The sequence below is a fragment of the Papaver somniferum genome, chromosome 6 (assembly GCF_003573695.1).
Source record: "Papaver somniferum cultivar HN1 chromosome 6, ASM357369v1, whole genome shotgun sequence".
Lineage (NCBI taxonomy): Eukaryota > Viridiplantae > Streptophyta > Magnoliopsida > Ranunculales > Papaveraceae > Papaver > Papaver somniferum.
In genome coordinates this window covers 120,203,492-120,228,400 of record NC_039363.1, presented here as the reverse complement: position 1 = coordinate 120,228,400, position 24,909 = coordinate 120,203,492, and the positions used below count along the sequence as shown (strand labels likewise).

The following is a 24,909-nucleotide window of genomic DNA, read 5'->3' as shown; positions in this document are numbered from 1 at the left end:
AAACAATCGTTTTTAGATATAACCTACTCAAGTTCGCGTACTGGGTTCGCGGACTTAAGTTCCCGGAAGGAGATCTCAAACTCCAGCAGATTTTCTCGGGTCGAGAACTTCCGTCAGTTCGCGGACTTAGCTCATGACACTATTCCGGTTCTCTTGATCAACAAAGTTCGTAAACTTCGGTTCAGGGAATAAGGACTTATACATATATGTGTTTCCACAACAATTCTTATATCCATCAATGGTTATATAATCGAAACTATCATTTCAATCATTGGAACATTCTTAGAGGACGTTATATAGTTGTTATTCACAAACTATTTTTCGTCAAAGCAATTTTCAAAGTGATTCAAACATAACATGAATTTTGTCACTAGGTAAAGATGAATTTGGCCAAAGCGAAAGTTTACCAACACATATTTCGAGAAATAGATAGACGAGATAAACTCGGCTCAAAATACCAAATGTGTATAATAAAAGTCTATATAGCAAAACGACTTTTCTCTCAAGATAGGAGATAAATATACTTTTGAGTGATAGATAAGTTCAAGTCTCCACATACCTTTTTGTTGATGAAGTTCCACCGGTTCCTTGAGTAGTTCTTCGTCTTGTATGATGATCTGCCATGGAGTTCTTGAGCTCAACTACACTTTCTATCCTAGTCCGAGACTTAGCTATAGTAGACTAGAAAACAAGACTTATAGTTTTGATCACTAACATTGACAAACATGCTTGAGATAGCAACACATGCGAGTTCGACCGAGCAATGCTCTAACAATCTCCCCCTTTGTCAATTTTAGTGACAAAACTATTAATACATATGGAATACCAAAAAGATAAATACATTTTTGAAGCTCCTATTCCACATGTCTAATCTTTAACATTACTCTAAATCTTCGCCATTTCCAAGTAGTCCAATGATCCCAAAGGTTGTAAGTTCAATATCATCGTTGTTGAAAATCTGTAGCTATAACAATGAGAAAAAAATTTCTCGATCATTGTTATACAATGTCATAGTATCAAAGTTCAATTGTATCACAACTTTGACAACAATACTATGGTGATATGTATCACTCCCCCTTAGTCAATACTCCATCTCACATGGAAACCACTCCCCCTTACATAATGATCCGAAAACCATATGTATTTGTAGTGTGAACTACATATTAATTCTCCCCCTTTTTGTCAAGAAAATTGGCAAAGGTACAAGAACGAGATCCTAATGAAATTTCCAAAAGAGACATTTCATGACTAAAAGAAAGCATATATCAACTTGTTCGTTAGATGCAATCATAGATCCGAAGCTAAATGCATTCATCAAGGAGTTTAAAGATACAAGATAACCCCTATAATATTCCACAACTGCACTCCCCACAAAGATATGGCAATTAAGCGCAAGTTCAATAGAACTCTCCCCTATAAAATGTCATTCCCGAAAGAACAACAAGAGCGACCTTAATTTAGAAAGAAAAGAAGGATTTCTTTGGACATAACAAATCACATACGAATATGAATTTGAATCCAAAAGATACTCAATTAAATTAACCAAAAGAGAACCTATGATTAATTTAATCGGAAATGCTCAATATAAGTGAATTTATGGAGACTCAAAAAATACTCAATTAGATTAATCACAAGAGAACTCATAATTAATCTAATCGGAATACACAACCAAATTAACCGCAAAAAGTAATCAATTTAATTGTTATGCTCGACATAAGAGAATCTATGGAGCAATAACTAAGTTAATCATAAGAAATAATCAATTCAGTCAATAGTGCTCAACATAAGAAAACTTACGGAGCCTCACAGTGATACATAAAGGATTATGGATCAGGGAAGATCAATACTGTAGAATACACAAGGATTCGTTCTATTTTCCATCACTATTTGCATAACAACATACAATAGACATAATCCTTGCAAACAAAAGATTTTAACTTATCTTCCATCAATAATTGACATAATAGGATTAACTTTTGTATTTGTCAAAAGTCCATTCATTCTTTTATCAATACATGCATATCGACTTACGAAAGACTTTACTTTTGACAAGATATGGGATAATCATAGTTCACGGACGCAAACACACATATCCCATAATAATAGCAATATATAAAACCATAAAGATTAATAATGCAAAAGTCATCTTCCAAACAATTTTTTAGAATTTAAACAAATAAACCTAAAAACATGAAGATGAAAACGTTGGACATAGTTATGTGAAATCACAATAATGGCTATTACAAACTCTAGTTAATCTTCTAAATAAAACAAGAATAAAAGAATGTTTACTAGGCAATAAGACCTTTGAAGAATTCTTTATCGTCCCCGAACTCCTTGTCATCAACTTCCATTGGGACATAATGTTCATTAAGATAGGAGTTGATATCAATAAACCTTGTTGACTGATGTCGAACTAGGGCCTTCTGAATCTCATGAGTCTTATACACAAAAGCCTTTATTTGTTGAATCTCCTCCGCATCTCCTTCATCACTTCAAGAACGTCATAAAACTTCTGAGAATTTGAAGGAACGACTCTCAGCTTCCTCACATTCCTTCTCTTTCTTTTCAAGGTAGGAGACAACGGAGATTTCTCTTTTTCCTTCATGATTGATGGCTTAACAATCATATTAACCTCTTTTCCATCAGAAGACATCATGCTTGGAGTATCCATAGACGTATGGGTTTGTGAGAGGAAATCACAATTTAAACTCAACAAGTAGTCTTGAGATATAAAGAGGTTTTAAGAAGGAGAAAGGAATGTAGGGTTACACAACCTTTTAACATGTTCGTGCACGCACAACTCTGAGCCCTAGAGAGAGTAGAACTGTCGAGAATAACCATCCTTTATTGATAGACACAAAACTAAGAAAAGAAGAAAAAAAAACTTTTTTTAAAGCTTGGGAGGTACACAATCTTGTCTCTTTTGATCAGGCACATGAGACAAGATTTACCAATCAACACAATCAAGTTGTGTTACGGTGAACAATAATTTGTCCACCATGATCCTCTTGAGAGGAATCCACAGACCTTTGTTTATCAAAACGAATCGAGCATAATTTCTTCTCTAATGGTCTTGGTTTATCCTTGGAAACTAACTTCTTAGACGAAGATAAAATCCTACATACCTCAGCGGTCTTCCGAGCAATTTTAAGCTTATTTGCTAATTAATTTGCTCTTGTTGAAGTTTGTTGACGTGCCTCAATTGGTGTTTGTACTTGTAACACTTTGAAATTTCATGAACCTTTAGAGAACAATACGAGCACGTCAAACTAGGATAAAAGTTAGGCTTCTGAGATGTGCACGCATCTAGACACATAGTGGAACCTGAAACATTACAAATAGAGTTTCCAAAGAACGGGTCAATATTTTCTTCCAGATTAGTTGGGTTTTCTTCTGAAAGAATATCGAGATTGGTGTATGTATTGCTACAGTTATCAAAATCAATATTTTCACCGAGAAGTGCAACACTTGATTTCTCGTCTTCATTAGACTCATAGCTGTCAGACATTTCATCAAGAGTTGCAGCAAGACCTTTGTTCCCAGTGTATTTTCTACGATTTGGGCAATCGTTTCCAAAATGACCAAATCCTTTACACTTAAAGCACTAAGGCATATCCTCGTCATCAGTTTCATCAACATCCCTGTTTTTAGGAGGACATGATTATGAGGTTTGACTGATGCCTTAGGCTTATCTCTGGAAAACCGTTTACTTCTCTTCAGTAGAAGATCCCTAAACTTTCTTGTGATCATTGAGACCGATTTGTCAAGATATTCATCTAATGAATCAGTCTCAGAGTGATCGTCTTCATAGATATACACTTTTTTTTTTTTTACTTTTATCAAGTAATTTAGTGTCCTTTAGTGCTTTGAACGCAACATCCTTAGATTTGGATGAATGCTCATGATCAAAGATCTTAAGCTTCCCAACCAGTGTATTTCTGGAGAGATTATCTAGGTTATTTTCCTCAACGACGACATGCTTCATAGAATCGTATCTAGATGGCAGCGATCTGAGAATTTTCATCACAATGTCCTTTTCAGGAATAATCTTATCCAATGCAAAAGATGCATTAACAATTTCAAACACTTTGTGATTAAACTCATCAAATGTTTCTTCATCTGCCATACAAAGGTTTTCCCAATCGAAATTAAGGTTTTGAAGCCTAGCTTCCTTTTCACTGGTATTTCCTTCAAATATGGTTTCTAAGATATCCCAAGCTTCTTTAGACTTAGTGCAATTTGACACATGGTGCTGAAGATTTTGGGTAATGGCATTCAAACCGTCAGAATTTTGCTTTGCAGCATTTATCTCGGCAGAGGTGTATTCACCAATGTCCTTGGGAACGTTTACATCTCCAACTGCCACGACATGAGCATTATAGACATTAACAACATATATCCATGATTGAAAATCACGCGCTTGAAGAATTAGAGCCATCAAAGACTGGTGGTACGTTAACAGAGATAACACCTCTGTCCATAGAGCCAGATCGCTACAAACACAGACTTGTAAGGTCTTGAACGTGTTTGCCTGCTATGATACCAATTGAAAAAGCGGGGGTATAACAACCACACCCAATATTTCGATTAACAATCTGTATGGAAAAACTCCAGTATACTTTTAAGAGAATCAATAAGACTCAATCTATTAAAAGTATATCAAAGGAGTTAATATCTCAATCTCTCAATTTGATCTATACTCAAGCAAATAGAAATTTGCGAGTCTTTATCAAATACTAGAGAGATAACTTGGATGGTACCAAAGACTAATATCCAAGTGTCAATCAATTTGAATCAACAACCAAAGGTCGGATATTCTAATTGATTGAACTAATGCACAACATGTGATATTTCAATTATAAAGATAAACAATATAATTCGAAAATAGAAATAACACAGACACCGGAATTTTGTTAACGAGGAAACCGCAAATGCAGAAAAACCCCGAGACCTAGTCTAGATTGAACACACACTGAATTAAGCCGCTACATACATTAGCCTACTACAAACTAACTTCGGTCTGGACTATAGTTGAACCCCAATCAATCTCACACTGATCCAAGGTACAGTTGTGCTCCTTACGTCTCTGATCCCAGTAGGATACTACGCACTTGATTCTCTTAGCTGATCTCACGCACAACTAAGAGTTGCTACGACGCAAAGTCGAAGACTTAATAAACAAATCTGTATCACACAGAAAAGTCTATGAATTGAATAAATCTGTCTCCCACAGAAATACCCAAGAGTTTTTGTTCCGTCTTTTGATAAATCAAGGTGAACAACAACCAATTGATAACCCGGACTTATATTCCCGAAGAACAGCCTAGTATTATCAATCACCTCACAATAATATTAATCGACACGGCGAAAGAAGATATTGTGGAATCACAAACGATGAGACGAAGATGTTTGTGACTACTTTTATATCTTTCCTATCAGAGATATCAATCTCAAGCCAATCTTTGCGATTGTACTTGTATGATAGAAACAACAAGATAAGATCACACAACTACGAGAAAGTAGTATCGGTCTGGCTTCACAATCCCAATGAAGTCTTTAAGTCGTCAACCTGGTTTGAGAAAAGAAAACCAGAGGTTAAAGGAGAATCGACTATAGCTTACATATAGTATCACACGTAAGGTGTGGGGATTAGGTTTCCCAGTTTCTAGAGTTCTCCCTTATACAATCTTTCAAATCAGGGTTTGCAATCAATGTTAGCTTAGTAACAAAGCATTCAATATTCACCGTTAGATGAAAACCTGATTAGATCAAGCTAATATCTTTCAACCGTTAGATCGAAAACCTAGCTTGTTACACACAAATGAAATGCACGTTTCTAGGTTTGTGTAACCGTACCCAAACATGTACATTTGTTGGTTCAACAATAGTTAACCAAATGGTTAACCATATGAGCACTTTCATATGAACCATCTTCTTCTTCACAATAACTAGTTCAAATGACTCAAATGAACTAGTTAGAGAGTTGTTCAATTGCAAGGAAATCTTATGTACTACACAAGACACAATTGAAGCAAAAACGATTTGATTCACTTGAATCGGTTCATGAACTTTATACCACAGTTTGCAAATAGCATTCCTTAGTTTATATAAACATGAGTTCACAAACAATCGTTTTTAGATATAACCTACTCAAGTTCGCGGACTTAAGTTCCCGGAAGGAGTTCTCAAACGCGAGCAGATTTTTTCGGGTCGAGAACTTCCGCTAGTCCGCGAACCCATTTCGCGGACAGAGTTCGCGGACTTAGCTCACGCCACTATTCTGGTTCTCTTGATCAACAAAGTTCGCAAACTTCGGTTCAAGGATAAGGACTTATACATATATGTGTTTCTACAACAATGCTTCTATCCATCAATGGTTATATAATCTAAACTCTCAATCAATCATTGAAACATTCTTAGAGGACGTTATATAGTTGTTATTCACAAACTATTTTTCGTCAAAGAAATTTTCAAAGTGATTCAAACATAACATGACTTTCCTCACTAGGTAAAGATGAATTTGGCCAAAGCGAAAGTTTACCAACACATATTTCGAGAAATAGATAGACGAGATAAACTTGGCTCGAAATACCAAATGTGTATAATCAAAGTCTATATAGCAAAACAACTTTTGTCTCAAGATAGGAGATAGAGTAGATAGACTTTTAAGTGATAGATAAGTTCAAGTCTCCACATACCTTTTTGTTGATGAAGTTCCACCGGTTCCTTGAGTAGTTCTTCGTCTTGTATGATGATCCGCCATGGAGTTCTTGAGCTCAACTACACTTTCTATCCTAGTCCGAGACTTAGCTATAGTGGACTATAAATCAAGACTTATAGTTTTGATCACTAACATTGGCAAACATGCTTGATATAGCAATGCATGCGAGTTCGACCAAGCAATGCTCTAACATATGCAACATCTTTTGAAATTCTCGTTTTGTATTGACATATTTGCAGTATAATCCATTAAAACCTTTAGAGATTGGACCAAAGTCTTGAATAGAGAACCTTTGGCGACATAAGACCAGTGAACACACTACCTACTGTTCATGGAAAAAAGACAATTCATATTAAATTATGAAAATCGATATCAGACACCAAATTAAAAGTAAATAGATGATAGATCGAGACTAGAAAACGACAATGGAATTTAATTTGGAAACATGAAGAAAAAGAAAACAGTTATTGATGGAGAAGAAGAGAAATTATTTTTACTGGGTTCCTCGGAAGAAGTAGACTAGGTCTGTGAATCTAAGCACTCGTCATATCTTCAGCTTCAATGGCCACGTTTGTCTTCTTCATCTCTTTAGCCCATTGGAGGGATAGATTTACTCCCGTTTAGAATCCATCACGTCCATGGTGTCCGGGATATCTCTAGCCTTAATGCAGATTCCTGTAAAATCAAAAGCCATTAGAGCAATATAGATATTTTGGGAATTAGGATGTTTAAGGGTGAAGAATTTAGTAGTAGTCTCAAAAAATCCCCCTCCCATTGTATGAGAAATTTTTATTCTTGATATAATTTTTTTGCCCGTAGTGCATGTTGTTCAGAATGTGATTATGGAGACAGTGAACTCTGTGATAATCACAATGACTTTGTTTCATTTTTATGATAGTTTGATGTGCATCCATATTTTCACATGGTATCAGAGCTCAAGAGAGAGAGAAGAGAAAACCCATCCAAATTTTTTTCTTTAGCTGGATCTACTGTTGCTTCGATCTGTGATTAAAGATCTTGAAGTTAGATCCTGAAGTTGTTTCAAAGTAGCTGCAAACTGTTGTTCTTGAAGAACCTGTGGAGGTTTGTAAGTTGTTTTTCCTGAAAATTGTCTTTACTTGTTGAGTTAAGTTAGAGCTATGGATAGTACTTCTGAAAATAGTAGTTTTTCTAACTCTAGGAGTTCGACATCTCTAGATCTCTCTCATAATGATAGTATGAATGTCAAGATGACATCTTGTAAGTTGGATGATTCCAACTACCTTGTTTGGTCTTATTGGGTGAAGCTTTACATCACCGGTAAGGGAAAGATTGGGTATTTTACTGGAAACAAGGCTTGTCCAGCAATCCTAGACCCTATACATATGAGACTTGAGTGGAAATAAATGACCTAATCATGAGTTGGTTGTTAGACTCTATGTCTCCTGATTTGAGGAGCAGTTTTATGCGCCTAACCACTGCAAAAGATTTGTGGAATGCAGTTGCTCAGATTTATGTGATGAGTGGTGATGCTATACAAATCTAAGATTTGAGTTGTAGAGTTATATAGACACGACAGAATAATAGACCCTTGTCAGTCTACTATAATGCTTAGGGCTGAACATGGTGTCGGTTAACCGTTGGAAACCGACCGAACCAAACCAATAAGCAAGAAACCGAACCAAACCATTTAGATTTGGATTGGTTTGGTAAAAAAAGTTGAAAAACCGACATTACTGGTTTGGTTTTGGTTTGACCTGAAAACCGAACCAAAAACCATTGGGGAACCGATTAATTTTTAAACTTAGTTTCTACCGTCGATTTAAAAGTATTAGATTCTACCCATTGATTTAGAGGATAAATAGAAACCCTAAATCTAATATTTCATTATGATACTTTCCCTCTTTCTCTTTCTCCTTCTCTCAGCCGCCTCCCTTCTCCACCCCCAACAACAGCTGCTGCTACTCGACTTTTTTCTTCCCGTCTTCCTTCTTTTTTATTTGTCAATAACTAAATTAAGATATATTATATATCTTCTTTTGATCTCTAGAATTAGAGTAAGCTTACACTATTCTTGATTTTTTTTTTGTCTGTATATTTGTGTAAACCAATACTCTCGGCAACTACGATTTTTTTATTTGTAAATTTGTGTATTTTTTTTTTGGTTTGACATAATTATTGGTTAACCAAAAACCACTGGGACAAACCGAAACCAACTGGAACCATTTGGAAATAGAACCAATGGTTAATGGATTGGTTTGGTTTAGATTTTTAGAAACCAATAATATTGGTTTCGGTTTTGGTTTGGCTAGAAACCGAACCAAAACCGACCATGAACATCCCTAATAATGCTCTTCAATATTTGTGGCGGGAACTTGATTTCCTCTAGCCGTGTGATATGGAGTGTGTTGGTGCCACCATCAGGTTGCAGAAGAGTATTGAAAAGGGTCGAATCATTGAGTTCCTTGCTGGTCTAGACTCTGATTTTGACCCCATTAGAATACAAATATTGGGAAAGGATCCATTGCCTACACTTTTGGGGAGTCTATGGAACTGTGAGATCTGAAGAACTTCGCAGGGTTGCTATGACATCTTCAGTAGTTCAAGAAAGTTCAGCATTGAAGGTTGTTACCACCTCTACTCATGTTCCAACAGTCACACTAGAAGACAACCGCAAGCCTGGCGAGAAAGACTCCCTATATTGTGACTATTATAACAAGAGAAGGCATACTAGGGAGACATGCTTCAATCTTAATGGGCACCCACAATAGCATAATGGTAGGTTTCTTTAGTGGCAATGTTGTAGGAAGAATAAGTGGTCACAATGGTAGCCCAATATCATACCACACAACTGATGAGGAGGAGTTTCCATCTACATCATCCAACACTTCTTCCCAACCATCTCAAGCTCAAATGGAGTAAGTGATAAAGGAGTATGCCCGAATGTCGTCTTCCAAGGAGAATTTTGTTGGGTCTACTCCTATGGATCAATCATATAACAAACGTACCTTTGGTAATGCATCTACAAATGTTTTCACCCTCCCACAGGAAATATCTATGTATCCATGGATGTAACCTTTTGTGAAGATCAAGCCTACTACTCAAAGTATTCGGCGACTTCTCTTCAGGGGGAGCATAATACATATTGTGAAGATCAAACTTGGTTTGATCTTCCTGGGTCAGTACCTAAATAAAATGTTACTTCTCAACCCCAAGCTGTTACACCGCCAATGCAGGTTTACAGACGAAGAGACAAGGCTCCTCAGGTAGAGGAATCAGAACCTCCTAAATTTCCCGCTGAGACAACCTTAAGAGTTAATGAAGACGATATTTCAGCTGATGACTCAATAAATGTCAGAGATGTTGATGCGCAGCTGATGAGTCCACAAATGTTGAGGAAGATAGATACCCTAGTCGTATACGTAAACCTCCAACTCGATATGGGTATTCTACTGATCATGCAATTGTTAAATTTGTGTTTACTCATCGTCTGTCACCCTCTTATGCTGCGTTTGTAAATAAGTTATCTTCTGTTAAAATTCCTACAAGGCTTGAAGACGCTCTTGCTGATCCAAAGTGGAAGCAAGCTATGGTAGAAGAAAAGAAAGCTCTAAGAGAAAGCTTCACATGGGATGAGATTGAACTACCAGTAGGAAAGAATACAGTTGGTTGCAAGTGGGTATTCACTGTGAAGTATAAGTTTGATGGAACTATTGAAAGATACAAGTCTAGATTAGTAGCCAAGGGTTATACTCAGACTTATGGAATTGACCATCAAGAAACCTTTGCTCATGTTGCTAAGATGAACATTATTCGTGTCTTGTTATCTTTGGAAGCAAACAAGGATTGGCCACTTCAACAGTTCGATGTGAAGAATGCTTTTCTTAATGGTGATTTGGAAGAGGAGGTCACAACTAGCTTTCCAAATAAACCAGCATCCAGTAGCTCGGTAGTTATCCCATGTAATCCATTGGTATTGTTTTTGAACCAATTGTTGAGCCAATCTTCAAAATTATTGAAATTTCGAGATTCAACTTGGTTTGGTCCAGATTGACCATTTCAAACCTCGGTAGCAAAAGGGAAATTCATGAATAGGTGTGTCATGGATCCCTCCCCGCTCTTGGAATGATTGCAAATGGGGTCAATGTAGTGCTTGCCATTTTTACATTAGTCGGGAGGATGCAATGAGCATATTTCCACACAAACATTTGTATAACCAACGATGCTTCCAGTTTCTAATTTTTTCTCCAATCAACACTTTTAGCATCATTTTGTATTTTGGTGTTATTTTTGGAGTCCATAGGATTTGATCATTTATTCCTCTGGTTGAATGCTTATGTTAAGGATGGCTAGAGATTCCTCCTGAGAAAACCATTAGTTTATCTTGCTGATGTCTCACTTCCTTCTATCACACATGATATGTTTGACAAGCATCAGGTCTTCTGGAAGAGTCAGCTGGTTTGTAAAGCTGGATATTTGAGTCAGAAATTCATTTGGCATCCCATTTACTAATCTAGTTACCATTTACAACGTTCCATTTGCTATATTTCTTTATGTTCTTAATTCTTTCCACAATATCTTTCCAGATCCATTTTTTTTGAAAATTACTTATATTGATAAGAGAAAAGACTACACGGGATAATCCATGATGTTGGTTACCCTTATCTCTTCTAACTGATTTGAGATATTGGCGTCTACCAACATGAGATTATCTCTGGTTTGTAAACTAGACATACCAACTGAAATTGAAAATCTTAAATCCGACAATAAGACAGAGTTTAAAAAGAGAGGCATCAACAACCAATGTTGTTTCTGAATTTCCTGTTTGCGCGCTTCTTTTGCCAAAATGTTTGCCGCTTCATTTCCCTGCCTGTTTGAAAACATAAAACCCAAAAAATTGTCACAGGTCTTCAGAATTTTCATTGCTTCTGAGACTATGCCTTTGTTCCTCCAAAAAATGCTACTTTGCTTGTCTTGAGCATAATATATTATCCTCTGGCAATCACCTTCAACCCAATTTTTTTTTTAAGTTCATGCTCTTTGCCCAAGTTGCTGCCTATAGCATACTCAGAGCCTCTGCTTCTTCTACTGAGGAGGCCCTAAAAGTCCCAGCTGTAGCTTGTGTTGCATTACCTGTATCGCATCTCAATATTATACCATATCCAGCAAGAAAAATAAAATCAATCCACGATGCATCAAAATTAATTTTGAGTTGATTTGCCTGTGATTTTGACCATCCATTATTGTGTGTGTCTGATTGGTTTCTTAAAACAAAAAAAGAGTTAGAGATTACTCCATGTTTTAATTGTCTCAGGGGAGACCAAAAATCCAGATGCCTCTGTACAACAAGGGATAGTTGAATGCTTGTGGTCGATTTGTGTTGGAAGATTCTTAGACATCTTTCATTCCAAATCAACCAACATTTAGTGGCCATGATTTCTATTTCAGAAGTGTCATACACCCCTGCTATCCAATTGGACTACATTTGAGCAAAGGAGAAGTCTATATCATTACTAGCATTTATAGCTACCACTGGAGGTAATAAAGCAACTGATTTAGCATATGGACACTCGAAAAGTAGATGCTTTAAAGACTCACATTCATGCTCGCAAAAAATGCTTTTCATGTCAATGTTATCTAGTTTTTTCCTAACAGGAAGAGCATTATGTATACACTTCCACAAGAAAAATTTGATTCTTTCCAGATCTGTGAGTCACTTATTTTCGTGTAATATTCATGTTCAATATATTTCTGTCTTTGAAATAAATTTCAGATATGATGTGGTATCAAAGAGAGTTTTTGTTCCGTGTCACTCTCACCCTATTTTTGTGATCATAGAGCTGTTGAAAAGATCCATGTTTATCAAACTTGAACCTCCCTTTAGTTTGCAGATGGAGCCCCAAGCTTTTGGAAAATAACCTTTTGGGTTATCAATATCCTTTCCTAGAAAAAATCTCTTTGAGTTCTATTAGTTCCTAGTAAGTATGCTTTGGAAGTTTAAAACAATTCAAATGATATATACAAGATGTTGAGGTAACAATATTGATGAAAGTACTTCTGCCTGCCTGGTTTAAAAGTTTTTTCTTTTCTTTCAGCCAGCCAGTTTGTGCTTGGGCTTGTCCACACAAGGTTTAAAAGAGGTGATCTTGCTTCCATTAGTAAATAAAGGGGATCCCAGATTTTTCTCATTGATATCAATCATTTGCACTCATATAAATGAACTTATTTGGATGTCCAAATCTTAATAGTATTCTTGCCGAAGAAAATACTAGATTTGTTAAAATAAATATTTGGCCCGAGATGCTGCTGAAGATCTTGAAGATGTCTACTAGGTTGTTAGATTCAACCATATTGGTCTTACAAAAGACCATGCAATCATCAGGAAAAAAAGGTGATTGATGGAAGGAAACTCTTACAAAAATTTTGATACCAGTTAGTCAGTTACAAGACCAATAATTTCAGCATGACCTCCCCGAAATATCTTGTTTAATTGGGTCATGTAAAAAATAAGACGTACCTCATTCAATCACCAGTGTATGGTAATACTGTAATAGTAACAAGGGAAATGGCAGAAACATTTATTTTCTTTTAAGTACCAAAATACACCTGCACATCTTTTTCTTCGTTTCTCTTAAAAATGGGAATGGTTTCCTCTCATGGATGAATTGCTCATTCAGCTGTTAAGGGGTTTTTTCACATACGGGACGTCCTTGTAGGCTGCATATGGGGGAAGATCGAGAGCTTCCTTAGATATTTTTCCATCCTCATGAATCTTTGATATCAAGCTCTCTAGGGAAGAAAAATTGGCCTGTGCATATCAACCAAAGAACAAAATGATTCAGGACTGAGAGTTAATGAGTAAAACGCCAAACGGGTATGTAGTAGTTGGGCGGAAGATAACAAAAAGAATACCAAGTTTGTTTGTTCCATTTCCAAAATTTCGTTATCAAAACCTCCAGGAGCTAAAATGAATTAGGTATGGATGCTAAGATGTGTAAATGAAACCCATGGTGAGCAGCAAACTGAATAAAACCCTGAGTATTGACCATGGTTCCAGGTAGTAAAGTAATGGACTGACCTATTTCGCTTCTAATATATAGAAAATAGATATGTATGGCAATATGTCAGTACCTCTGGTCGTATATAGCCAACAATGGCAAGACGTAGTTCTTCCCCATAGAAATCCTCATTGAAATCATGAAGCAGCCAGGGTTCCTGCGGAAATAACATATAATTATGCTATGTCAGGAACTCAGGATATCCAACAAGGACTAAACAGGACCACTTGGTAATTGTAATAGACACTTACAATAGTCTTTTCAGTGTTATTGAAGTACGGGTTCCAACCAATACTCATGACCATCTTATAGATACCTCGAGTTGATAATCCAGCCCAACCAAAGTATACCCCAGACGGGTGGTAAGAGAGGATATCTGACCAGCCCTCTGTTGATAAATTTGCTGAAAGAAGTAGGAATTAAAATTTGTTGTTACCGAAATACAGAATAAAAACATTGTCTCCTAGATAGACAACGAGTAAATCAAAGGAAGAAACATCCTCTTCTTCTTTTTTTTTTTTTTGGTATAAGGAATCAAAGGAAGAAACATCCTCACAATCATAGTGTCATTATGTAGCGATATGACCGAGTCAATTCATAAACATCCTCATACCTGTAGGAATTCCAAGTACCTTTGAGCCACGCCCATAGCCTTTAATGACAGGGCCTCCTATGTACCATGGTTCAATAGGTAAAGTACCGTTGATCCCTGAAAGATGAAACAACAGCTTTCATGCCACCATCTAAGAGAAATGAAGGAAAAAAAAAGGATTGAAAAAAGTTTAAATCATACAGTCTTGAAATGGGGGCAAGCCCCAGATTTCTGGACGCAGGTCGAGCAGAGAATTGATCATCTCATCAGCTGAAGTATAAAGATGAGAACTTTTCGGAAGTGATGGTACAGCAGCTACTTCCATTCCAGCAGCCTTAGCACCTCCAACGTCAGGTCTGGTATAGGTGAAAACACTCTTGCATTAGTAATAGCAATAGTAATACGACATACCTAATCAGCTATGAAACACCATTTAATTCTGACATGGGGAGATAACAAAGCCTCACTACTTTTGACCATTAAGGTCAGTTACAACATAATTGACCTTGAACCACCATCAGTATCAATTCCCACATTCCAAGAGTTTGGAAGTCCACCAGTTTTTTACTAAATAACAGTTAACCAAGTTGCTCAGGATGTAACTTAGATTAGCTTGACCAAGTTTGCAGTGAGCATGAATCTATATCTCTAAAAACTAAAAAGTAATTTGTAAAAGAATAATATCTCAGTGAACACCAAGTAGTGTTTCATCCGAAAAACATTTCTGGCATATGGTCTCAATGATTTTTCCATTAGAAACTTAAGTAGGTAAAAAATATTTAAAACAACTTACAGTGAATCATCAATGACAAGGCAACTGGAAGGCTCAGCATTCAATAACTTAGCCGCCTCAAGGAATCTTAAGGAGAAAATCAAGCAACAAATGCAGATTAGACGCATATATGGAATTTATCCACAGTTAAGAATAAAAGAAAGATAAAGCATCTCACATTTCAGGAGATGGCTTCCGCATTCTCACTTCGTCAGCACCAATAATAGCAGAGAAGGATTCTTTCCAGCCTAAACATACACATAATGAGATGATAAGACCAAACATGTAAAATTGATCTGAATGTATTAAATGAATCTCTAAACTAGTATCTGGTTGCTTAGGATAGGATATATCTCTAGCGGAACCTGACCTTCGTGATAGGACAATTTAGTTTCTATGCTTTCCCTAGGAGAATTTGAAACCAATGCCATGGGTACACCATGTCCCTTCAAATGTTTAATTAATCGGTTGGCACCAGGAAGAGCTCTAATATTGCACCACCTACAGTAAACAGCATAATAACCCATCTTTGAAACACCTATAGATTTTACAGGCTATTGGTTATCTACATAATATCAAGTGTTTACGCAACATAATATACAAGAATGAAAATTTATGCTATATCATAACTCGTAAGTTGTTGAGCTTTTTACCATTTGTACATAAGAAAGATTTGAGCATATTATGAGGAAGATGTCATGGAAACATCCAGTTAACTAGCTTTGAGTATATCCAATTCAATCAACCATGGTGCACATTAAGAAAAGAACACGTAGCTAGTTACCGTTCAGAAAGCATTGGGGTAATTTCTGACATGAACTCATCAGCCGTGCATGTGAGCTCATAATCCTCTTTTACAGCGGTGGCAGCTTCAATAGGGGTCTTCCCTACAATCCGGTGGGCCACTTTTGCATCCCACTGTTTTCCATACTTCACAAGAAGCATTTTTAAAACATCACCAACAAGGCCATCTGTCAAGAAACTGAATGCAAGTTATGCCCAAAAAAGAACAAATAAAAAGCTACAAAATCAAAGAGGGCAGCACGTAAAACAAGTAATAGTATTGCCAACTACCCTATATTACTCAGATAAATTAGAATGGTTATCTAAACACTGACTAAGACTACTTTGTAGTACTGGGTACTTATATGCTAATGATGCAAGTGGGGCACTTAGAATGATTTTCCTAACTATGAATTCTTTGAAAAAGATTATTAGAACCCACCTGTGTTAAGAAGAGTACCATCCAAATCTAGGATGACGCATGACAATACCCTCCTCAAAGGTGTGGCTGCTGCCATTCTTAATACCTCTTAGTGCTGAACTTCAAGCTAAGTTTATATCTTTACTCAAAAGTGCCTCTGAAAATAGTTTAACAACCATTGATACATAAGAATAGATGAAATGTACTCTACACATAAAGTTTTTATTACGTTAAGAAGAATAGAAAGAAAACGGAGATCAGAATAAACGCGCGATGCAGTAAGCACTAAACACTATCTTATGATGTTATCACATAAGCTTATAAAATCAACAGAAACTATTTTAATGTATAAGCAAATTAACTCAAAGTCCAACACCAAGCAGAAGGTAAGCTTGAACTATGAATCCTCAGAAACTGTTTACAAGTCTCACAAGCAAATTATCAAACATCATATCTACGTACTTTTGAATTGGTTAGAAATGAAATGGAAGTGAATTTTGTTTTTCTGCTTGACAGCATTATACCTTTGAATTTGAGCATCATGAATTTCTATTTCTAACCGAGTTACGTGTCGGTGAAGAGTTTGAAGGGAGGGAAACTGGTAGTTGAGAATTTCAACAGATATTTTGAACTTTCAACTTCTATGGGAAAAAAATAGTGTTCCGATTTCCAATGTTTTCAAATCCCACGGAGTCCTCGTTGTGGATGCTGCTTTCATAGCTCGTCACGTATTAAAGATAGCGGTGGCATGGAATAGGGTGTGACCGTATGAGTTATTAAGCAGTCTAAAGAATTATAAAATCTTAATTGTGGGTACAGTTCAACAAGACAGTTTGGCCGAGTGGTCTAAGGCGCCAGATTTAGGCTCTGGTCCGAAAGGGCGTGGGTTCAAATCCCACAGCTGTCATTCTTTTGGTTTTTGTTTGTGTATTTTTTTTCTTGAAAAGTTTGGTTAAGATTTCTGATACTCCCTCCGTCCCACTATTAAGTGATCTATTTACTTTTGTCCCACTATCAAGTGACCTATATTTATAATACAAAACAGAATAGGTTTTTGAGCTTTCGACGGACATATAACATTTTAGAGACAAACGTTGCATCCAACCATCCCAGCCAAAGACATCTGACGGATGTAAAAATGTAACCTCTTTTCATCATGAATATATTTTGAGTGAGTTTTCTCATAATTAGGATCATAAATAAAACTTTAATTAAATGTGATTTTTTTTAAAACCATTAGTTTTAGTTATCTCATCATTTGATTTTTTTTACATTATATTCTCCATCTACAAATAAATAAATAACGTACCAAAAATCTTAAAAATCAAGAATCACAAAATTTCAAATAAATCCACAAAATCAAATGAAAACTAAGCTATTATTTATGATCCATGATGACCAATTGTAGTGAAAATTCATGATTACCAATTGTCTTTTTTATTAAATCATGAATCAGGAAGCAAATTAATTATCCTTTTTGGCGATTTGTTCACTTGCAGAAATATACACGGGTATATCATTAAGGATGCTTCATTCCGGCATGACGCAGATCCAAATATTTATGTCCAGGATCCGTGGCTACCAGTGATGATGTTGATTAAGATGTTCATGGCACATTACATCTTTTTCTTGGAGATTCAAGATTTGAAGATCGGAGAATCTAAATTAAAGATTCAAAAATCAAAATGGTTCAACATGAAGTTAGTAACCATTAGGAAAACATCGATATCCTCATGGAAATATATGTATTGCGTACCTTTAATGTATTTTATTAGTTCTTCTGTTATAGGAGATCTTATCATTATTTGTACTTTTTACTGTAATTTCTTCATCGGCGTACTTAAGTTTTATGTAAAACTCTGCCAAACAAATTAATGAAATTTGTTTATCCTTCAAAAAAAAAAATCAGGAAGCAAATTAAATAAAAAGACATAAATTATTTATAAAGAACAAAATCCTATAACATGCTTCGATGAGAAACAAACCAAAGCACAAAATTCTTTTGAAATTAATATGAAGACATTTTGTGCAATGAATCATAACCACCATTTTCATTCCTATGAATCCACCCCTGCAATTGATAAAAATGTGCAAAGAATCACAGTCACATAATGGATTTTGCATATTTTCTCCTGAACCACGAATCACAAATTTGATATCCTAAATTTTCAGTAGAGATGAGATGGAAAATCAAGAATAATGTGTTCAAAATCCATTCATTTGGTCTGTATCACTTGAAATTTTTAACGGTATCATTAACTCATGTGGAGTGGGGATCTGTGAGATTTTTGAGGAAAGTTGTTAGTTATGAGAAAGTAAGTAATTTTAGGGGAAGGGAAATAAAAGTTTGCGTAAATTTTGGGTTGAAATATCGCCTGAGTTTTGGGTTGAAACACAAAACAATATCAAAGGCCACCAATTTTGGGTCGACTAAAAAATAATATTTTAGGGCAAAATAAAACAATTGACTTGATATTTTTATCATAAGTTATTATTTTAATTAATTAAAAGTGTAACCGAATTTGTAATTATTTGGATGAATAATATCTAAGATTCTTATAGCTACCGGTTCTCATGGATCAAAATAAGTCTTATCATAGTTCGTAGCATTTTTCAAATCATTACGACTAAAAATTAGTCCGTCTCATGGCGTGCCGTTATGGCACGGGTTATTTCTAGTCATTAAACAAGGAGACACTTATAAATTATCCTTTTAATTGATTATAAGAAATATGCATAATTTGATAGGCATGTTTATATTCATTACGTAGGTGTTTTATAATGCTTTTCAATGGTATGAAGTTTGCGAACATCCGTAGTGTAGTGTGAGAGATAAATCATTTCAAAATTTCACTAGTTATTATCCATAAGGGTATAATTGTAAAAAATGCTTAGAACTACTACTTTTCCTTACTTCCCTTAAAAATTATGGGAACTTAAACTAGGTCACTTAATAATGGGACAGATGAAGTATTTTATAACAGCATGTATTGCTTCTTGCTTCAAAAAAAAAGCATGTATTGCTTCCAGCGAGCAAATTGTAAAAAAAACAAATTGTGTTTTAATCAGTTTGAATACTATAAAAAACAAATTGTATCTGTGTCGTGGATCTTGTTTCTTTTTTTCTTTTTTTGACACTATCCGCAGGCGGCGGGATTCGAACCTCTAAACTAACAACTCGAAAGTTGGTCCCTAATCAACTGAGCTAGCCTCAGTTAGTTAAAAATAAAGGATGAGTTGTGTCGCGGATCTTGGTCTATGCAGTTTCTAGTACTTTGATTAAATATATTTCTCCCCAGATTTATGCCAAATTGAAAATTTGTTCCTCTTGCTCAGCTGACCAGAGATAAACTGAAACTCTAATTACATCTCTAACACATTTGTACCAACAACAGCCTCCTTGACTTTCTGTGTTGCGTCTTTAGTAGCTTCCCAAGCATCCTTGGAAATTTCTTTCGCTTTCTCTCCGACATCTAATACACTCTCTTTAGCTTCCTCACCTAAATTAGATGCAGTCTCAGTTGTTCCTTCTACTACGTTATCTTTCGCCGATCCCGCAACATTTTCAGTCTTTTCTTTCAATTCTTCACCCTTTCCTTTGACATTCTCTATCGATTCCGACGTGTTATCTTTCAACTGGTCTAGTAATTCTCCTTCTTTCGTTTTTGTTGCTTCAATATTTTCCGTCACATTAGCAATTGCACTGTCAGACAATTCTGTTGCTTTTGCAATGCCCTTGTTTATTTTCTCTACTGCTTGTTCAGCTAATGGATCTTTAGCGACCTGCTTGTTCAGCTAATGTTAGAAAATGACATTTATCAAACATTCAACTTCTACTGCCCGGTTGTGATCTTATGGTGATACGGACTTCCTGTCGTTTAATGTAACGAGTCGATCATGACGGTGTTGTCATCTTATGCGACGGATCGGGGGAGCATAAATTTCATATTACCCCTTCGAATCAGATAATCTTTCCAGACCTTAGTTGGTGGTGAATCTACAGTTCTGCTGTATCATACATTGTCAAGTTACTGTTAATCGGTAACGAATCAGAGGTAATCCAGTGATTTATTAAAAGAGAGACGATAGATTTGTGATTCTGAAAAGAGAGGAGGAAGGAGTATTTTGGTTTACGATTTATTTATGGTAACAAGGGACAAGAGAGGAAGGAGAGGAGTATTTTGATTTCTGTTTTAATTGTAGATAACAAGGGACGGTGGACGAGAACCATTTAATTGATACGAGGTCAAACAGTTTCGAACAAATGAACACCTTACATGCTCATTAAGATTCAAACTTGTAAACTAGGATTCCTAATTGTTTTTGCTTGTTCACTTGTTTGCTACTGCTTTGTCAGGGATCAAGTATCTTCATTCTGAAGTATACAGCAGGGAATCTCAGTTCCTTGATATCACCCTCCCATCTGAATTCTGCATTAAAAATGAAGTTAAAACCTGAAAATGAAATCCCGAAGTTCTAAATCATCATAGAGTTTCTCTTGGATTTCCTTATTTTCAAGATTAAGAACTACAGAGACATTTTGGTTAAACGGTGAAGTGTCTAAAACCTACAGAAACATATGTGTGCTAATTCAGTGAACAACTGCAATCATGGTTTTTAAAAGCGCTTCGCTTCAAAATGTAGGAATCCGCTCTGACTCGGTATATTGAAGCGCATCTACTTCAAAATAAAAGCCCAAAATTTCCTACCAGTTTTTTTTTAAAATGTGAATGAAGAACAAATTGTGAGGGGAATACCAGTGTGCCAGGCTTTTATTTTTGATAACATCTGGACATGCATTAAATTTATATAAATATTATCATCCTTAACAATTAATATCATTTATAAGAAAGCACATGCTTCAAACATCGACCATAAAACGACGCTTCATGCTTTAACATATGCATCGCTTCGTAGAAATGAAAATCGAGTCACGCTTCGCTTCGCGCTTCAAAAAGCTTGACTGCAATAGCTAATGTAAATCGAAAGAGAGTACAGAAGAGACAGCTGAAGACCCTCGAACCAATTCTGGAATTGCACCTACTAAATTAACATGTCCTATGCGCACAGGGGAAAAAAACAAAAAAAGAAGAAGCACACGCGTTCCTAGTCATGTATACACCTATTACAGTTGGCCATACCAAATTGAAATAATCTATTGGTGGGTGTTTGTATCCTATTAAAATAGGGTACGTGGGAACTGCACAAGTTATTTGATATCGGTAAAACGTGGGTTTATTGTGGAAACCCATATGGCTTATTGTGGAAGTCAAAATGGGATTATTGTGGAAACCCGTGGGTTTATTGTGGAAACCCACATGGCTTAATGTGGAAACCAAAATGGATTTAATGTGGAAACCCGTGGGTTTATTAGTGGAAACCCACATGGCTTATTGTGGAAGCCAAAACGGCGTGGGTTTATTGTGGAAACCCGCACGGTTTATTATGGAAGCCTAATATGGTTTATTTTGGAAACCCGTGGGTTTATTGTGGAAACCCACATGGCTTAATATAGAAGCCCAGTCTAGCTTATTATGGAAGCCCAAAAGACTTATTTTAGAACGATTTTTTGGGGACTACTCAAAAAAGGTGGGGGACTACTTTGTGATACAAATATCCACCCTACATTATAAGGGGTGTCCTAAAAGTTTAGGAAAGACTAATCTGCCCTTATTCTAATTAAGGTTATAACTAATCCTAATAACCCACTAATCTAATCCACTACCCACTAATTAAAACTTAATTAAAACCTAAATAAAAACTTAAAATCAGTTTTGAAACTGATTATTTTGTTTTCTTCTTCTTTATCTTCTTCTTCTTCTTCTCTTCTTTTCCTCTTCTTCTTCTCCGTAAACATTGACGTTAATCGTCGATTCGAAAAAATTTCATCGTCCATTAATCAATCTTTATAAACAATGCGTACCAAGTAAATACCTAGACTTCCAGGATTGAGTCCGGGACTCCCACATATAGTGAATCTCCCAAAACAATTGCTAATTCAAAAACAACTTGAACCACCATTCAGAGGCAAAATCAATCATCCAACAACAACCAAGAAGTATGATTCAAGTGAAATGAAAATCCGCGGGTAATTTCTTTCATACCCATTCCTTTTAATTCGTTATTTGTTGAAGAAATCGATTATAAATAATGAAAACTCGTTGAAAATGGTAGTTACAGTTGACAGTTCGGCTAGGAGAATTTTGAAAAACCCTAGATTTTTTGTAATCGAACTTTCATACGAAGAACATTTCGTCAATGTCGCAAGTTTTATGAATTTTTAGGTTACCGAACTCTCTAGTTCGGTATGCTCGCATGAAAAATTTTCGCAACCGAACTCCTTCTTTGTATGGGAAATTAGAGTTCTGTGTAGTCGATAATTTTATATAGGTAACCGAACTTTGGTATTATATAGACTGGTGACCGAACTACATAGTTCGGTATACTCGCAAAAAAATATTTCGTAACCGAACTCACTTTGTCCTTTGAAAGAATGAGTTCGATTTTGTCGATAAATTTTTAGGCTAACCGAACTTTTGAAATATGTAGTTCGGTTACCTCTCTAATTTTATCAGGTCACCGATCTTGTGAAATATGTAGTTCGATTACCTCGTAACTTTTATCAGGTAACCGAATTATAGTCTGTTAACTCCAGATATTGTGTTTACTTCATTCTTTAGTTCTATTTGATTTGATAACACAATATTCTCTTATGTTTAACTAATACTTTGGTTTTTGTTTATTAGGAACAAAGGAAAAGGATTAAGACTACAACTAGATGAGGATTTGAAAACTCCCACTCCTCGTGGAGCAAAACATTTAGATTTCTGAAAACGTGGTATCACAAATGCTAAACATGGAGGGGGATCGTTACCGGAAGTGAACCAAGAGAATGTTCGTGATGTAATCCAAGATGTGAATGAAGAGGTGATGGAGAATATAATTGATAATGTTATTGAAGAAGAGGATGATGATGAAGAAGATCAAGGAAGTGAAGAGGTTGAACAACACGTTGAAAATGTAGAGGAAGAAGAACAAGTACAGGGTAAAGAAGGAGAAGGACAATAGGAAGACAAGGATGAGGAGGAAGAGGAAGAAGAGGAGTAAGAGGATGAAGAGGAAGAAGAGGAGGGAGAGGATGAAGAGAAGGAAGACAAGGGAGAGGATGAAGAGGAGGAACATCAAGAAATTGTTCCTGTTAAAGAGAAAAAGAAGCCGAAGAATCCTAGTGCTAGATACTCGCACATTCCCCCTGATAATTTGTGCCTGCCACTAGTGGACCCAACTTATGGTACTCCAAATGATGGAGGGGCAATATTGTTTGGCTATAAACACTCATGGGCTGCGAAGATCTATGCGACAAAGGTATTCTTTAAGTTCATGATGTTATGTCCTTTTCGTATTAATAGTGTTTTGTCAAGTATTAATAGTGTTATGTTCTTTTCTTAGGATCATAAGGATGCAGTTTGTCTTATTAAACGTCAAAAGGCGTACACATGGGATCTTTCTTTGGAGAGTGACGAGTTTGTAGAGAATGTTAAAGAATGTGTGTTATGGAGAGCTATTGAGTTAGCACATGTGGAATTTGACGCTGAAAAAGCGGGGGTCTAACAACACCACCCAATATTTCGCTTAGCAATCTATATGGACTAACTCCAATATACTTTTATAGAGAATCAACTAGACAGTCAGACTCAATCTAGATTAAAGTATACTAAGGAGTCAATATCTCTCTCTTATTTTGATTTACTCGAGCTAATAGAAATCAACGAGTCTTTAATCAAACACAAGGAATAACTTGGATGGTACCAAAGACCAATATCCAAGGATCAATCAATGACAATCAACAACCAAAGGTTGGATTACTCTAATTGATGATCTAACGCACAACCTGTATTATTTCAATTATAAAGATAAAACAATATAATGAGGAAATTGAAATAACACAGACACCAGAAATTTTGTTAACGAGGAAAAAGCAAATGCATAAAAACCCCGGGACCTAGTCCAGATTGAACACACACTATATTAAGCCGCTACAGACACTAGCCTACTCCAAGCTAACTTCGGACTGGACTTTAGTTGAACCCCAATAAATCTCCCACTGATCCAAGGTACAGTTATGCTCCTACGCCTCTGATCCCAGCATGATACTGCTCACTTGATTCCCTTAGCCAATCTCACCCACAACTAAGAGTTGCTATGACCCAAAATCGCAGGCTTTGACAATAAACAAACCTGTCTCACACAGACAAGTCTATCAAATGATCAATCTATCTCCCACAGATAAACCCTAAAGGTTTTGTTCCGTCTTTTGATAATAATAAAGGTGAACATGAACTAATTGATAATCTGGTCTTATATTCCCGAAGAACAGCCTAGAGTTATCAATCACCTCACAACAATCTTAATCGTATGGTAGCGAAACAAGATGTTTCGGAATCACAAACAATGAGACGAAGATGTTTGTGATTATTTTTTATATCTTGCCTATCGGAGATATCAATCTCAAGCCAATCAATCTGATTGTACTCGTACGATAGAAGATGCAAGATCAGATCACACAACTATGATAAAAGT

General features: G+C 36.0%; 1 protein-coding gene, 1 long non-coding RNA gene and 1 other non-coding gene across 4 annotated transcripts; 1 reads left to right on the top strand and 2 right to left on the bottom strand.

The window, feature by feature from the left end:
• Positions 1 to 13,086: 13,086 nt before the first annotated feature.
• On the bottom strand, positions 13,087 to 17,036 carry LOC113289056 (bifunctional riboflavin kinase/FMN phosphatase-like). 2 transcript variants are annotated; one of them, XM_026538223.1, is made up of 11 exons: positions 16,854 to 17,036; positions 16,351 to 16,486; positions 15,910 to 16,096; positions 15,496 to 15,626; positions 15,304 to 15,373; positions 15,147 to 15,212; positions 14,555 to 14,709; positions 14,375 to 14,470; positions 14,013 to 14,164; positions 13,835 to 13,918; positions 13,087 to 13,511 (listed from the first exon to the last, which is right to left on the bottom strand). In XM_026538223.1, exons 2-11 carry the CDS (start codon positions 16,424 to 16,426, stop codon positions 13,377 to 13,379), a joined length of 1,152 nt encoding a protein of 383 aa, XP_026394008.1. In that variant the 5' UTR covers positions 16,427 to 16,486; positions 16,854 to 17,036; the 3' UTR covers positions 13,087 to 13,376. The 2 variants fall into 2 exon arrangements, with proteins under 2 accessions (XP_026394008.1, XP_026394009.1); XM_026538224.1 differs by lacking the exon at positions 16,854 to 17,036 and adding an exon at positions 16,792 to 16,847.
• Positions 17,037 to 17,156: 120 nt separating this feature from the next.
• TRNAL-UAG lies at positions 17,157 to 17,236 on the top strand. The gene has a single exon. It is a non-coding gene; the product is annotated as a tRNA-Leu (tRNA).
• Positions 17,237 to 17,698: 462 nt separating this feature from the next.
• Positions 17,699 to 18,452, bottom strand: LOC113286162. The gene is made up of 3 exons (XR_003329142.1): positions 18,315 to 18,452; positions 18,086 to 18,219; positions 17,699 to 17,989 (listed from the first exon to the last, which is right to left on the bottom strand). It is a non-coding gene; the product is annotated as an uncharacterized LOC113286162 (long non-coding RNA).
• Between the last annotated feature and the right edge of the window lie 6,457 nt (positions 18,453 to 24,909).

What these genes read in the sequence shown, in the direction of transcription:
- LOC113289056 (XM_026538223.1), bottom strand. Translation starts at nt 16,426, where the DNA reads ATGGCAGCAGCCACACCTTTGAGGAGGGTATTGTCATGCGTCATCCTA. An exon ending in CTTGCCCCCATTTCAAGACT is followed by an intron (nt 14,471 to 14,554) that starts GTATGATTTAAA and finishes TTCATCTTTCAG; the next exon opens with GGATCAACGGTACTTTACCT. An exon ending in GGTACTTGGAATTCCTACAG is followed by an intron (nt 14,165 to 14,374) that starts GTATGAGGATGT and finishes TACTTCTTTCAG; the next exon opens with CAAATTTATCAACAGAGGGC.